We start from the raw sequence: 16,507 nt of genomic DNA, 5'->3' as shown, positions 1-16,507 counted from the left end.
ATGCTAAGTCAGCATGGTTCTACGTCTTGGCTGATACAAAGGTACAATTACTAATGATCTCAAGAGAGAAATATGAGCAAGACCATTTTTGCCTTTAATGTCAACATTCATTGTAACACATTACAAATTGGACCCATCTTCATGAATCATTTTTATAACTCAAAATTAGCTCACAAATATCTCCTGAAGTCTCCCACTTTTCTCATAGGACACCCTGTTTAAAAAGTGCTTACCTTAGTGCTATGTGGTTAAGTGCTGTTTTTTCTTCTGCTTCAATTCCTTCATCTTCTACTTCCATTTTCCCTCCATCACCTTCTATCCTCTCTCCTTCACCTCCCTGTTTTGAAACAAGCAAAAAGCCAAAGTTACCTACAATCATAACAGATACATTATTTCATTTAATTTTGCTTATAAGCACAACATGCTTCCATGCATTGGTCTTGGTCACCTAATGGAAGCTTTCCAGGCTGCCAGATCTCCAGCAGTCTCTCTGTCCAGTTCTTCATCCCTGTGGTCACACACTACGACCTTATCCCAAATCTTTTCCGCTCTGCCTCTCACAGTTCTACCAGCCATTTTCACATTCACACCTCTGACCCTCCACACACACACGAACAGCCAGAGAGAGCAGACGTCCCAGCCATTGCTGCTAACTTTAAGTAGTTTCAGGAATTTTGTCTGTCCTGTCTCCTAAGGTCTTGTCTTAAATTTAAAATAATGAAAGTTAATAGACTACCAAAAATGTAAAGATTTATTGGCTAGAGTATACATGAATGTTGTAGTTTTTTTTTTCGATAACAGCTGTTTTGGTACTTAACCAACATTAAACATGGCCGAAAATGTAAACAATGAGGGACTCGAATGTCAAGGATTTGATACAAATACCAATGTCATGGACCTGGTTAAAACATTAATTATGAGGATTAGTGAACTTGAAAAGAAAGTAGAGAATCTAGTGATAAAGGATGTGTCTGAAAATACGGATACTACCATACAGAGTCTGATCCAATCCAATAAAACAGCGAATGAAGAGATTAGAAATTTGAAGCGGGAAAATGTTGAACTGAGGAGGAAACCAGAAGAGAGTACTAATAAAATGGAGAAGGTGAGTAATGTATTAGAAGAGCATAAGGCAAAGTGGGCACATGTAGAAGAAGAACAGAAAGAAGTGGTCAGCTTAAGAGAGATCATACAAGAAGAAAGGGAAATGAACAAGAAAAAAATGGAAGAAAATGTAGTGAAAATACTGAAGAAAAAAGAGAAAACAGTGAGAGAAACTGTAGAAAGGAACAGATGTGTAGTAATATTTGGAAACAGGGAAGAGGAAGAAAAGGTTAGGTTTGTAAGACTCGAGAGAGACATGAACCTCGTGAGAGGATTATTAGGCAAGATTGACCCCGAAGGGGACAAATGGGTAAAAGAAATTGAGGAAGTAAGGAGGATAGGGCCTTATAAGAAAGGGGAAACAAGACCAGTGAGAGTCAAGTTAACATCAGAAAGTGTAAAAAATGAGACACTTAAAGTGACTTGGAAATTAAGCAAAGAAGCGGGGATGGAAAATATTATAATAAGAAAAGATCTGAATGAAGAAGAAAGAGAAGTTTTAAAATCATTAAAGGAAGAAGTAAAGGGAAAAAATTATAAGAGGACAGAGGAAGAATGTAATACTTTTTTTTTGGAGAGTATTGGATATGAAAGTAAGGAAGTGGTATTTAAGGAAATAGAAGTGAAGGAAACTAAGGGGGATGGCTATGAAAGATCAGAAGTTGAGGAAGTGGTACGGATAGAGAGTAGGAGTGAAGACGGTATTAAAAACGTCAAAAATAATTTGAAGGTGATATATACTAATATTGATGGTTTCATATCGACAAGGATCGAAATTAACGATTTCTTGAGAGAACATGAACCTGATGTCATGTGCTTTGTAGAGACCAAATTAAGAGAAGATATTGATGTTCATTTGGGAGATGGTAAATACAAACAGTGGAGAAAAGACAGGAAAGAAAAAAAGGGAGGAGTGATGATAGCAGTGAAGAACAACATAAATGTAGATACTGTGGAAATGGGAGAAGGCTGGGCTGAAGTGATATATATGAAATTAGAAACTGGAGAGAAGGTTGAGAGAGATATGGCGGTAGTGTATGTTCCCCCAAAGACGAGAGCATGGAAGGATGACGAATACCATGAGATGTTGTCAGATATGGCTAGCTATTTGCTAAAAATAATTGAGAAAAGCAATAATATAATTTTAGTGGGTGACTTTAACTGTAAACAGGTGAACTGGGAGGAATGGTACTCGGGAGGCGGCGAGGATTCATGGGGCACTATGTTATTAAATATAATTATGAATAATGTGATGACGCAATGGGTCAAAGAAGAGACACGGTTTCGAGGTGAGGACACACCAGCAAGGTTAGATTTACTGTTCACCAAAGAACCAGATGTAATAGAATCATTGAAATATCTCTGTCCTTTGGGAAAAAGTGATCACGTGGTCATTGAGTTCCAGATGTTAATAGGAAACGTCGAGCCAAGAGACGAGCTTCATAGACAGGGAAGATACAACTTTGGGAAAGCAAATTTTACAGGATTGAGAAACTTTTTTGAAAATGTGGATTGGAGAAAATTCAGAGAAACAAGAGAGATACAGAAGAAGTGGGATATCTTTCTAGACCTCTATAATTTGGGAGTGGAAAAATTTGTACCAAGAGTAAGAGGGAAAGAAAACAGGATAAAGGAGTGGTTTAATAGAAGGGGTATGATAGCAAAAAAAGAGAGAGATAAGGTGTGGAACAATTGGAGAAAGAGAGGTGACAACAGAACAAAGGGAGAATATAAAAGAACAAGAAATGAATACACAGGAATACGTAGAGAAGAAGAAAGGAATTTTGAGAAAGGTATAATAGACAAATGCAAGGATGAACCCAAACTGTTTTATAGATTTGTTAATGGCAAACTGAAACAAAAGGAAGGAATCACCAAACTGAAAGTAGATGGAGAGGTCTTTAAGGATGCGGCAATACAAGCAGAAATAATGAACAAACGTTTCCAGTCAGTTTTCACTAAAGAAAAGGAGCTTCTGGAAGGGGAGGGAGTGATTAGAAATGTTCCGGTGATAAGAGATATAAAAGTGGATGTACAGGAAGTGTATAAATTACTGGAAACTCAAGATGTAAGGAAAGCCCCAGGACCTGATGGAATTTCTAATTGGGTACTGAAGGAATGCAGAGAACAACTGGCGGATAAAATTCACAGTTTAATCGTATGCTCACTGGAAGAGGGGAAAGTGCCACAAGAATGGAAGAGGGCAAATGTGGTACCAATTTACAAGGGAGGAAACAGGGAAGAACCCCTGAATTATAGACCCGTGTCTCTAACCAGCATGGTCGCAAAATTGTGCGAGAGAATCCTGAAAGACAGATGGATAAAATATCTGGAAGAGATGAATATTTTGGCTGAATGTCAGTTTGGATTCAGAAGTGGAAGGTCATGTGTTTCTAAATTGTTGAGCTTTTACTCAAGAGCTATTGACGTGGTACAGGACAGAGATGGTTCGGTTGATTGTGTGTACTTAGACTTAGAGAAGGCCTTTGACAAGGTATCTCATAAAAGACTAATGTGGAAACTAGAATATATAGGAGGACTGAAGGGGAAACTTCTGGAATGGACGAGAGACTTTTTGAGAGACAGACAAATGAGGACAGTAATAAAGGATAGGATATCTGGATGGAGGGAAGTAACAAGTGGAGTCCCTCAAGGCTCGGTGTTGGCGCCAGTAATGTTCCTGATTTTCGTAAATGATATGGTAGAAGTTGAGAGGCGAAAGAGAGAGTTATATGTGGAAAGAAAGAGAGAGGTGAAAAGATTAGTAAGAGAGAGTAAGAAGAGAGTGGATGAGGAATTTGGAAGGAATTTGAGTGTAAAATGGAAGGACTGTAAGAAAATGTTCTGGAGAGAAGTGAAAAGAGTAAGACAGGGTGGAAGTGAAGTTAGCAGGGGAGTGAAAGATAAAAATGGTAGATTACTAGTGGAGAAGGGAGAAAAAGTGAGCATATGGAGAGAACACTTAAAGGAATTGTTGAACATAGAGGATGGAAGTAATGCGAGTATAAGTGGCTGGGGAATGGCTGGGAGAAGGAGGGAGGTGAGAAGACAGGAAGAAATCAGTAGGATAGAAGTTGTGGAAGCAATGAAGAGAGTTAAATCGTGGAATGCCCCAGGAATTGATAGAATGTGTGGTGAAATGCTGAAGCATGGGGGAGAGATAGTAGTAGAATGGATGTGGAAGATGTGCAGATTGGCCTGGGAGGAAGGTAGAGTCCCGGAGGATTGGAAGTCAGGTATAATTATTCCCTTGTGCGTAGAGGATGGAAGTAATGCGAGTATAAGTGGCTGGGGAATGGCTGGGAGAAGGAGGGAGGTGAGAAGACAGGAAGAAATCAGTAGGATAGAAGTTGTGGAAGCAATGAAGAAAGTTAAATCAGGGAAAGCCCCAGGAATTGATGGAGTGTGTGGTGAAATGCTGAAGCATGGAGGAGAGATAGTAGTACAATGGATGTGGATGATGTGCAGATTGGCCTGGGAGGAAGGTAGAGTCCCGGAGGATTGGAAGTCAGGTATAATTATTCCCTTGTACAAAGGAAAAGGGGAAAAAGAAGTGTGTGGTAATCATAGGGGCATTTGTCTTCTTAGTATAATAGGAAAAGTGTATGGTAGGATACTTATAGACAGAATTAGAGAAAGAACAGAGAAATTAGTTGGAGAAGAACAGGGAGGCTTTAGGAAGGGAAGAGGTTGTGTAGATCAGATATTCATTCTTAGATCTTTAGTGGAAAAGTTTCTAGAGAAGGGAAAGAAGTTGTATGCGGCTTTCATGGATTTCGAGAAAGCATATGACAGGGTTGATAGACAAGGATTGTGGAAAGTGTTAAGAATATATGGAGTAAATGGGAAGTTGTTGAATGCTGTGAAGAGTATGTACGATGGTGCGAAGGCTGCGGTGCGTGTGGATGGTGAACTAAGTGAATTTTTCTCTTTGAAAGTTGGTTTGAAACAGGGATGTGTCATGTCTCCATGGTTGTTCAATCTGTACATGGATGGGGTAATAAAAGAGGTACAAGGTAGGGTAGTGGATGTTGGAGTGGCCCTGGTGAAAGAGGATAGTGTTTGGAAACTCCCTGTACTGTTGTTTGCAGATGATACTGTGTTGTTGAGTGAAGACGAAGGGGAGCTGCAAGGCTTGGTGGATGAGTTTGAGAGAGTGTGTAAGAAACGGAATCTAAAGGTGAATGTAGGGAAGAGTAAAGTGATGGTCTTTGAGAGAGGTGAAGTTAGTGAATGTACAGCGAGGTTGGATGGTGAGGAATTGGAAAATGTGAGTACGTTTAAGTACTTGGGTAGTGTGATGAGTAAGGATGGAGGTTTGGAGGGTGAAGTGCATGAAAGGGTACAGCAGGGAAGAAAGGTTGCTGGTTCTTTGAAAGCAGTGATAAGAAACAGGGAAGTGAGCATGGAAGTGAAAAAGTTACTACATGACAGTATTGTGATACCAACTCTAACGTACGGAAGTGAAGCTTGGACATTGTTGGAAGGACACAAGTCAAGAGTGAGAGCAGTGGAAATGAGTTATTTAAGAGGAGCCTGTGGTGTCACGTGGAGAGACAGGCTGACGAATGAGGATATAAAGGAGCGTTGTGGTGTCGATGTGGATGTGATAGGAAGCGTTATGAGGAACACACTGAGGTGGTTTGGCCATGTGGAGAGGATGGAGGGTGAAAGACTGACGAAGAGAGTGTATGTGAGTGAGGTGGAGGGGGGAAGAGGGAGGGGGAGGCCGAGGATGAGATGGAGGGATGGGGTGGAGAGGTATATGAGAGAGGGAGGTGTGAGTTGGGAGCAGGGCAGTGAAATGGCGGGGGACAGGGTGACTTGGAGGCGATTTGTTTGTGGCCACCCCAAACGGGATTGAGGCGTCTGGCAATAGATAGATAGATAGACAAAGGAAAAGGGGAAAAAGGAGTATGTGGTAATCATAGGGGCATTTGTCTTCTTAGTATAATAGGAAAAGTGTATGGTAGGATACTTATAGACAGAGTTAGAGAAAGAACAGAGAAATTAGTTGGAGAAGAACAGGGAGGCTTTAGGAAGGGAAGAGGTTGTGTAGATCAGATATTCGTTCTTAGAGCTTTAGTGGAAAAGTTTCTAGAGAAGGGAAAGAAGTTGTATGCGGCTTTCATGGATTTGGAGAAGGCATATGACAGGGTGGATAGACAAGGATTGTGGAAAGTGTTAAGAATATATGGAGTAGATGGGAAGTTGTTGAATGCTGTGAAGAGTATGTACGATGGTGCGAAGGCTGCAGTGCGTGTGGATGGTGAACTAAGTGAATTTTTCTCTTTGAAAGTTGGTTTGAAACAGGGATGTGTCATGTCTCCACGGTTGTTCAATCTGTACATGGATGGGGTAATAAAAGAGGTACAAGGTAGGGTAGTGGATGTTGGAGTGGCCCTGGTGAGAGAGGACAGTGTTTGGAAACTCCCTGTACTGTTGTTTGCAGATGATACTGTGTTGTTGAGTGAAGACGAAGGGGAGCTGCAAGGCTTGGTGGATGAGTTTGAGAGAGTGTGTAAGAAACGGAATCTAAAGGTGAATGCAGGGAAGAGTAAAGTGATGGTCTTTGAGAGAGGTGAAGTTAGTGAATGTACAGCGAGGTTGGATGGTGAGGAATTGGAAAATGTGAGTACGTTTAAGTACTTGGGTAGTGTGATGAGTAAGGATGGAGGTTTGGAGGGTGAAGTGCTTGAAAGGGTACAGCAGGGAAGAAAGGTTGCTGGTTCTTTGAAAGCAGTGATAAGAAACAGGGAAGTGAGCATGGAAGTGAAAAAGTTACTACATGACAGTATTGTGATACCAAGTCTAACGTATGGAAGTGAAGCTTGGACATTGTTGGAAGGACACAAGTCAAGAGTGAGAGCAGTGGGAATGAGTTATTTAAGAGGAGCCTGTGGAGTCACGGGGAGAGACAGGCTGACGAATGAGGATATAAAGGAGCGTTGTGGTGTGGATGTGGATGTGATAGGAAGCGTTATGAGGAACACACTGAGGTGGTTTGGCCATGTGGAGAGGATGGAGGGTGAAAGACTGACGAAGAGAGTGTATGTGAGTGAGGTGGAGGGGGGAAGAGGGAGGGGGAGGCCGAGGATGAGATGGAGGGATGGGGTGGAGAGGTATGTGAGAGAGGGAGGTGTGAGTTGGGAGCAGGGCAGTGAAATGGCGGGGGACAGGGCGACTTGGAGGCGATTTGTTTGTGGCCACCCCAAACGGGATTGAGGTGTCTGGCAATAGATAGATACATAGATAGATATGGTAGATGGAGTGAACAGTTATGCAAGAGTGTTTGCTGATGAAGTAAAGATCTTGAGGAAGGTAGAGGTTGAGGAGGATTGTAAAATACTGCAGGAGGATTTGGATAGGATACACAATTGGAGCCGGACATGGGAAATGAAATTTAATGTAAAGAAATGTAAAATATTGGAAATGGGTAAAAGTACCAGGAGGCCATCACTGAATTATTTGTTGGGTAATGAATTAATCACAAAACTGAGAGAAGAGAAAGATTTGGGAGTGCTGGTCCAAGATAGTTTGTCACCAGAAAAGCACATTAACAAGAGAGTTGGAGACTTATAAACTCTTGACTAACATAAGAGTAGCATTTCATTATATGGACGAGGAGATGAAAAAATTGATAGTGGCAATGATCCGCCCCAGGTTAGAATATGCAGCGGTAGTGTGGTCCCCACACAAAAAGAAAGATATAAACAGGATTGAGAGATTACAAAGAACAGCAACGAAGATGGTCCCCAGTCTGATAGACCTGTCATACAGAGAGAAGCTGGAAAAACTGGATTTGCCTTCCTTAGAGGAAAGGAGAAAGAGGGGAGACATGATTGCAGTGTTCAGGACCATGGTGGGAGTAGATAAAATTGACAAAGAAGATCTGTTTGTATGGGATAAGAGAGCAACAAGAGGACATGGAATGAAATTGAAAAAGTCAAGCTGCTTGAAGGATATCAAGAAATATAGCTTTCCTTACAGAAGTATAGACTTATGGAATAGCCTGGACAAAGAGATTGTCCAGTCTAAAAACTTAAACGTGTTTAAAGCCAAATTTGACTAATTGAGAAACAGCGATGGAAACCCACGAGCATTGTACATTCCGTGTATATCACAATTAGGTATATTAGGTAAATACTTAAATATTTGGAACGACTTAGACAAAGAGGTGGTGCATGAGAAAAACATTCATGTGTGTAAAGGTAGACTTGATAAATGTGGATATGGAGACAGGACAACACGAGCATTGCTCAATTCCTGTATGCTACAAATAGGTAAATACAAACAGGTAAATACACCTAGCTGTCATCCTTCATCTTCTCCAAATGCCCAAACCATCTCAATCTACCCTTTCTCATCACAACACTAATATATGTATCCATTATCTTTTCTCTCAACTCTTCATTCACAATCCAACCCCCCCCCCCACCAGGGGGGATAAATACTCTGACAATCAAAGAGGAATGAGAAGTACGGAACAAAGGACACAATGCCAGTAAGGGATGGTTGTGACAATAATAATAATAATAATAATAATAATAATAATAATCCATCCAACATCTAATCCTACGTTGCCCCATGAGGAGCGTAGAAGACCGGGGCTAGGAAAGTTGGTCCTGGCATTTAAGATGAGTGACCAGCCTCACTCATCCCTGAGTGGCATTACGTGAGCAATAAACCCCAATCACCCCTTGAATATAAACCTTCACTGGCTCAATCCAATTGGAACACCTTTATAATAATAATAATAATCTATCTATCTATCTATTGCCAGACGCCTCAATCCGTTTGGGGTGGCCACAAACAAATCGCCTCCAAGTCACCCTGTCCCCCGCCATTTCACTCCCCTACTCCCAACTCACACCCCCCTCTCTCATATACCTCTCCACCCCATCTCTCCATCTCATCCTTGGCCTCCCCCTCCCTCTTTCCCCCTCCACCTCACTCACATACACTCTCTTCGTCAGTCTTTGACCCTCCATCCTCTCCACATGGCCAAACCACCTCAGTGTGTTCCTCATAACGCTTCCTATCACATCCACATCCACACCACAACGCTCCTTTATATCCTCATTCGTCAGCCTGTCTCTCCATGTGACTCCACAGGCTCCTCTTAAATAACTCATTTCCACGGCTCTCACTCTTGACTTGTGTCCTTCCAACAACGTCCAAGCTTCACTTCCGTACGTTAGAGTTGGTATCACAATACTGTCATGTAGTAACTTTTTCACTTCCATGCTCACTTCCCTGTTTCTTATCACTGCTTTCAAAGAACCAGCAACCTTTCTTCCCTGCTGTACCCTTTCAAGCACTTCACCCTCTAAACCTCCATCCTTACTCATCACACTACCCAAGTACTTAAACGTACTCACATTTTCCAATTCCTCACCATCCAACCTCGCTGTACATTCACTGACTTCACCTCTCTCAAAGACCATCACTTTACTCTTCCCTACATTCACCTTTAGATTCCGTTTCTTACACACTCTCTCAAAACTCATCCACCAAGCCTTGCAGCTCCCCTTCGTCTTCACTCAACAACACGGTATCATCTGCAAACAACAGTACAGGGAGTTTCCAAACACTATCCTCTCTCACCAGGGCCACTCCAACATCCACTACCCTACCTTGTACCTCTTTTACTACCCCATCCATGTACAGATTGAACAACCATGGAGACATGACACATCCCTGTTTCAAACCAACTTTCAAAGAGAAAAATTCACTTAGTTCACCATCCACACGCACTGCAGCCTTCGCACCATCGTACATACTCTTCACAGCATTCAACAACTTCCCATCTATTCCATATATTCTTAACACTTTCCACAATCCTAGTCTATCCACCCTGTGATATGCTTTCTCCAAATCTATGAAAGCCGCATACAACTTCTTTCCCTTCTCTAGAAACTTTTCCACTAAAGATCTGAGAATGAATATCTGATCTACACAACCTCTTCCCTTCCTAAAGCCTCCCTGTTCTTCTCCAACTAATTTCTCTGTTCTTTCTCTAACTCTGTCAATAAGTATCCTACCATACACTTTTCCTATTATACTAAGAAGACAAATGCCCCTATGATTACCACACACTTCTTTTTCCCCTTTTCCTTTGTACAAGGGAATAATTATACCTGACTTCCAATCCTCCGGGACTCTACCTTCCTCCCAGGCCAATCTGCACATCTTCCACATCCATTCTACTACTATCTCTCCCCCATGCTTCAGCATTTCACCACACACTCCATCAATTCCTGGGGCTTTCCCTGATTTAACTTTCTTCATTGCTTCCACAACTTCTATCCTACTGATTTCTTCCTGTCTTCTCACCTCCCTCCTTCTTCCAGCCATTCCCCAGCCACTTATACTCGCATTACTTCCATCCTCCACGTTCAACAATTCCTTAAAGTGTTCTCTCCATCTGCTCACTTTTTCTCCCTTCTCCACTAGTAATCTACCATTTTTATCTTTCACTCCCCTGCTAACTTCACTTCCACCCTGTCTTACTCTTTTCACCTCTTTCCAGAACATTTTCTTACAGTCCCTCCACTTTACACTCAAATTCCTTCCAAATTCCTCATCCACTCTATTCTTACTCTCTCTTACTAATCTTTTCACCTCTCTCTTTCTTTCTACATATAACTCTCTCTTCCGCCTCTCAACTTCTTCCACGCCCCTATTTCTCATCCATTCATTGTATGCTTTCTTCTTTTGTGCCACAGCCCGTTTCACCTCTTCAGTCCACCACGCTGTTCCTTGCACCCCCCTCCGTCTTCTCTTCCTTCCACACACCACATCACATGCTGCACATATTTCTTCTGTAAATATTCTACACACACCTTCCACATCCCCCATCTGCTCCAACTCATATTTGCCCAATCGTTCCTCCACTTCTCTCTTATACTCTGCCTTTTTCTCATCCTCTTGTAACCTTTCCACTCTCCTTGCAACTACTCCTTCCTCTCGTCTTTCCGTTCTTCTATTCCTCCACCTTACTTGAACTTTAACTCTGGCCACCACCAAGTAGTGGTCAGAAAGTCCACTCCCCCAACCTCTATAAACTCTTGCATCCAATATACATCTTCGCATCCTTTCATCCACACACACATAATCAATCATTGCCTTCCTTTCACTCAATTCACCACCCACCCTTCTCATCACTCGCCATGTATACCTGTGGATCATTTTATGCCTGAAGAGGGTATTGGCTATCACCAACCCCCTCCCAGCACAAATGTCCACTAGTGCACTCCCATTCTCATCTATCTCAGCAGGCACACCCCACTCACCAACTATTCCATCCACCTTCACATTACCAACTTTACCATTCATATCACCAATCAAAAACACTCTATCATTCCTTCCAAACTTTTTCATGCACACTTCTACATTTGTCCAGAACTCTTCTCTCACTCTCCTAGCACGATCTTGCGTTGGCGCATACACACACACAATCGCCCACATTTGTATTCCAACTTTCAACTTTACCCACACAATCCTTGATCCAACTGATCCATACTGTCTTATGCTCCTCTTCCATCTTTTACTCACAACTATACATACTCCTTGCTTTGCCCTCTCATTCTCACCTACTCCTGCACATATACCCCATCCATACTCCCATTCTCTCACACTTTCTCCTCTCCATTTTGTTTCAGTTATTCCACATACATCCACTTTCGCATCCTCAAGCACCTGGACAATCTCTCTCTCTTTCACCTCATCATTTGCTCATAATAATAATAATAAATAATAATAATAATAATAATAATAATAATAATAACAAAATAATAATAAAAATAATAGTAATAAAAATAATAACAATAATAATTATAATCATCATCATCATCATCATCATCATCATCATGACCTCTTTTCCCACCCTAGGGCAGGGTGAGGAGTAGCAACACCCAGACAGCCTACATCTGCCCATTCCAATGGGCCATGCTTCCATTCTCTCATCATTCAAGGCCCAGGAATCCTGGCTCTACCTGATCCACCAAAAACTTTCACCACATTCTGTAGCTGCACATAAACATATCCTTGATCATGCACTTCTCACAATATTCATCCAGCCAGCTCAATCTCTTGACAGTCCCCTAGCCTCACCAACTTTCATATCTCTCTTCCTCACACACTCATTCACCATATCCCTCCACCCTCTCCTTGGCCTACTTCGCCTCCTCCCTCCTGCAAATTCGCACAGATATACCTCTTTCACCACTCTATTGTTATCCATTCTCTCCACATGACCATATCATCTTGGTACACTCTCTTTGATTCTGGTGCCCAAAGACTTCCTCACTCTGCATCTTTCACGAATCACATTATTTCGTATCCTATCCACTCTCTGTACTCCACGTACATTCCTCTGCAGTCCCATTGCCACTGCTGACACTCTTTTCATTTTCATGCCATACTACAGCCTCACATCCATATGTTATAGTTGGCACTAACACTCCTTCATGTAAGCCACATGCATCTGCAACACTCAAGCCTCTTTTTCTTATCAAGGCCTTCATAGCACCAGTCCTTCCTTGTGTCACTCTACTTTCCACTTCTTTTGCACACTTCCTCTCTTTTCTACCACTGTACCCAGGTATTAGAACTCTCTCACCAATTCCAGTCTCTCTCCATTCACTATAACATCACACTGCGAGTCACCTTCTCTCTCGTATACCATCACTTTACTTTATTCTACATTTCCTCTCAAGGCATGACGCTCACAGATATTGGCAAAACTCTGCACTGGTCTACCAAGCTCTTGTCTGATATTTGCAAGCAGCACTGCATCATCAGCATACAATAAATTTGAGATATTCTATCCATCACCATTCAGTACCAACGCCATCCCTCTCTTCATTACTCGTGTTTTTACTTCTCTCATCATCCCATCCACATATATATACTGAACAACCATGGGGACATCACGCAAACTTGTCGCATGAACCATTCACTTCAATGCCCATTTCCCCTTACACATGCCTCACTACCATCGTAATAACTCTTGATGGCACCTAGCAGCTTACCATCTACACTGTATACTGTATGTGCAAAACCTTCCACAATCCTTCTCTATCTACTTTGTCATATGCTTTTTCCAGATCCATACATGCCATAAACACCTTACAGCCCTTCTCACAAGCCTTCTCCACAATCTGTCTCACTACAAATATTTGATTCACACTTCTTCTGCCACTTCTAAAGCCACCCTGTTCATCACTCACTAGGACTTGGACTTCTGATATCTTTCTTACTTTCTTTATATTAATTCTTCCATATACCTTCCCTACAAAACTCAATAAACTTGTGCCATGATAATTCTTGCACTCACTTTGCTCACCTTTATTTCTGTACAGGAGTACAATCACAGCCTTCTTCCGCTCTGCTGGCAAAGTTTCGCTCATCCATGCCTTCTTACATATCTCCAACAAGCACTTCATTCAGCTCGCTCCACTACACTTCATCATCTCTGCATACACCTCATCAACTCCAGTTCCTTTTCCATTTTTCAGCCACTTCACGGCGTTCTGCACCTTTGCAAGTGTCACGTTTCCTGGCACTGCATTCAATCTCTACACACTCCCAAAATCAATCCTGTTTACAGCTGCTCTGCTCTCTCTAATTCCATTTATCAGGCTTTCAAAATATTCTTTCCATCTGGTTCTTACTTCATCCCCATGGGTTAATAATCAGCCACTTACATCCTTCACACTTTCACATTTCTTTCTGCTGTCACTTCTACATTTCTGCACCTCTTTCCAGAATAACTTCCTATTTTCAGAGTAGTTTGCATTCATTTTTCTTCCTAAATCATCATTTACCTCCCTCTTTTTCCTCCTCACTAGTCTCTTCACGTGCTTCTTCCTCTCAGTACAGTATATTCAGTTCTTATTTCAAATGAATCCCTGCTCTGTAACCACTCTAGCCACTTCTTCCTCTTTTCCTCCACTGCTTTCTTAACCTCTTCATCCCACCATGCCGTACCATTCTTCTTTGTTGTTACTCTTGCCACATCACACACTGCTCTAGCATTCCTAACTATGCAATCCCTATATGCATTCCACAGACCATCCAGATCCATTTCATCCCAGTTCACTGATTCCAACTCCTCCCCTACTTTTGTCCTGCATTCATCTGCCATTTCTTTGATCCTCAGCTTCTCGACTTTCAGTCTTTCTCCCTGACTGCTCCTCTCTCTCCTGGTCCACCTCACTCCTCGCAGCTTGATTTTGCACACCATAATCACATAATCAGACAGACCTTCACATCGTCCTCTCACGGCCCTCTATCAGCAACCATTCCTGGCATCATCTCTACGAGCATGTAATCAATCAGGCTTCTTTTAACACGATCCCCATTCCCTCTATACTGAGCATATTTATGAGCATCTTTGTGTTTGAAATACAAGTTACAAATGCACAACCTCATTTCCTGACACATATCCTTCAGCTGCTTCCAATTATCATTTTCTCTTGGTACTCTGTTACAACCCATTATGTCTTCCTCAGGAACAGTGCCTACTCTTCCATTCATGTCGTCCATTACGATCACTTTATAGCTCCTGGGCATTTCTCCCACTGCTTCATCCAGCTCATCCCAAAACCTGTCTTTCTCTCTCTCTCACTCCTGTCATTACATGGTGGCTACAATCACTGCCATTTTCACCTTCTCAAACTTCAACTTGACATACATACATCTTGAGCTGACACATTTGTAATCTCTCATTCCACTCTACCACACCTCATTCAATAACAAAGCTACTCCTTCCTTTTATGTTCCTCGCCCATTCATGCCCAATCTTACACATTTCACACTCTCTCACTCCTTCACTTCACACCCTTTCATCTTTGTTTCACACAATGCCATCATGGCATATCTCGCACTCTTGAACACATTCACCACTTCCACCCTCTTGCTCTCCTCATTCACACTTATCACATTCCACATGACCATGCGAATCTGCCCATTTGGTTAGGGCCCTTGGCAGGTACTGGGCCCTCCGAAGCTCTCCAAAATGTCTGCCATGATGAAGTGATTTTGGATATGGGAATCTGGGGGATACTTAACTTGGTCCAAACCCCAGTAGTATGGTTACAACCCAGCATAGTACTGTAAATGGTGACCACTCAGTGTAGGGACCATAAGGTATCCCTACACTGAATGAGTGGATGATGGGTGCCCCCACCTATCTAACAATAATACTAATAATAATAATAATTCATTCACTCATTCAGCTGTCTAATCCGGCATTGCCCCATGAGGAATGTATGAGCCCGGGGCTAGGCAAGCTGGTCTTGACATTAAAGATGACAGTGACCAGCTCACTCATCCCTGAGTGGCATTACATGAGCAATAAACCCCAACCACGCCTTGAATATATATTGACATAGGCTCAATCGGACTGGAGCACCTAAATTACCCACTAAACAACCAGACGCCATTATTCGGTTATATGGTTACCTCCCAGTGCAGTGAATGATTTCCAGATGCACAGGAAACCATTTGGCTTGTCACTCAGTATAGTGTTACCTGTTGACAGAAGAAAGGGGAAAGGTGGAAGGAAAGAAAGAAGAGGAAGGAAAGAAGGAAGGAAGAGGGTAAAGGCCAGGCACCCAAGAGCAGCACTACATCTAGTGAGTGGATAATAATCATAATCCATCCATCCATCACCCAACCGTACGTTGCCTAATGAGCAGGGGCGCACCCAGGAATTTTCTGAGGGGGGGGGGGCGTAGTGGGGTGAGGTCAGGTAATCCGATAATTAGTAGGAGGTCATATGCAGGTTTAGAGTCAGAGAGCTGCTGGCTCATGTGTTACTCTTTGTTTGTGCTTGCCAATTTTTCATGTTTTGCTGTTATCGATATAAATAAACATAAATTTTTAAAGGACCCAGAGAGCTAAGGGGGGTGCCTGGGCCCAGGGCCCCCGCCTCTGGGTGCACCCCTGCTAATGAGGAACATAGAAACCCAGGGCTGGGCAAGCTGGTACTGATTTTTAAGATGAGTGACCAGCCTCACTCATCCCTGAGTGGCATTATGTGAGCAATAAACCCCAACCATCCCCTGGATATAAACCTGAACCAGTTCAATTCGATTGGTGCGCCTTAATTACCCACTAAACCACCAAGCGCCATAATCAGGTCATATGGTTACCACCCAGCATAGTAAATGGTTTCCTGGTGTACAGGAAACCCATTGGCTTGTCAACCATAGGCAGAAGGAAGAGGAATGAATGAAGGAAAGAAAGAAAGAAGAGGGAGTTTAAAGTCATCGGTACACAGAAGGGAGAGGAAAGAATGAAGGAAAGACAGACAATAAGGGCAGGCACCCAAAGCAGCACTACACTGAGTGAGTGGATGGAGAGCATCCTCACCTACCACAATAATAATAATAAT

General features: G+C 42.4%; 1 protein-coding gene across 1 annotated transcript in view; it reads right to left on the bottom strand.

The window, feature by feature from the left end:
• The window catches only part of LOC145414371 (muscle calcium channel subunit alpha-1-like), a 1,622,725-nt gene that overhangs the window by 963,800 nt on the left and 642,418 nt on the right, over nt 1–16,507 (bottom strand). Inside the window, exon 20 of the mRNA XM_080283905.1 lies at nt 234–337. Within this exon, the coding sequence (XP_080140031.1) occupies nt 234–337 (104 nt within the window). The remainder of the gene's footprint in view (nt 1–233; nt 338–16,507) is intronic.

This window comes from Coenobita brevimanus, chromosome 99 (assembly GCF_032717465.1).
Source record: "Coenobita brevimanus isolate Jiangsu-jjx chromosome 99, ASM3271746v2, whole genome shotgun sequence".
NCBI lineage: Eukaryota > Metazoa > Arthropoda > Malacostraca > Decapoda > Coenobitidae > Coenobita > Coenobita brevimanus.
The sequence above is the reverse complement of the archived record's forward strand: the minus strand, read 5'-3'. Positions and strand labels throughout refer to the sequence as shown.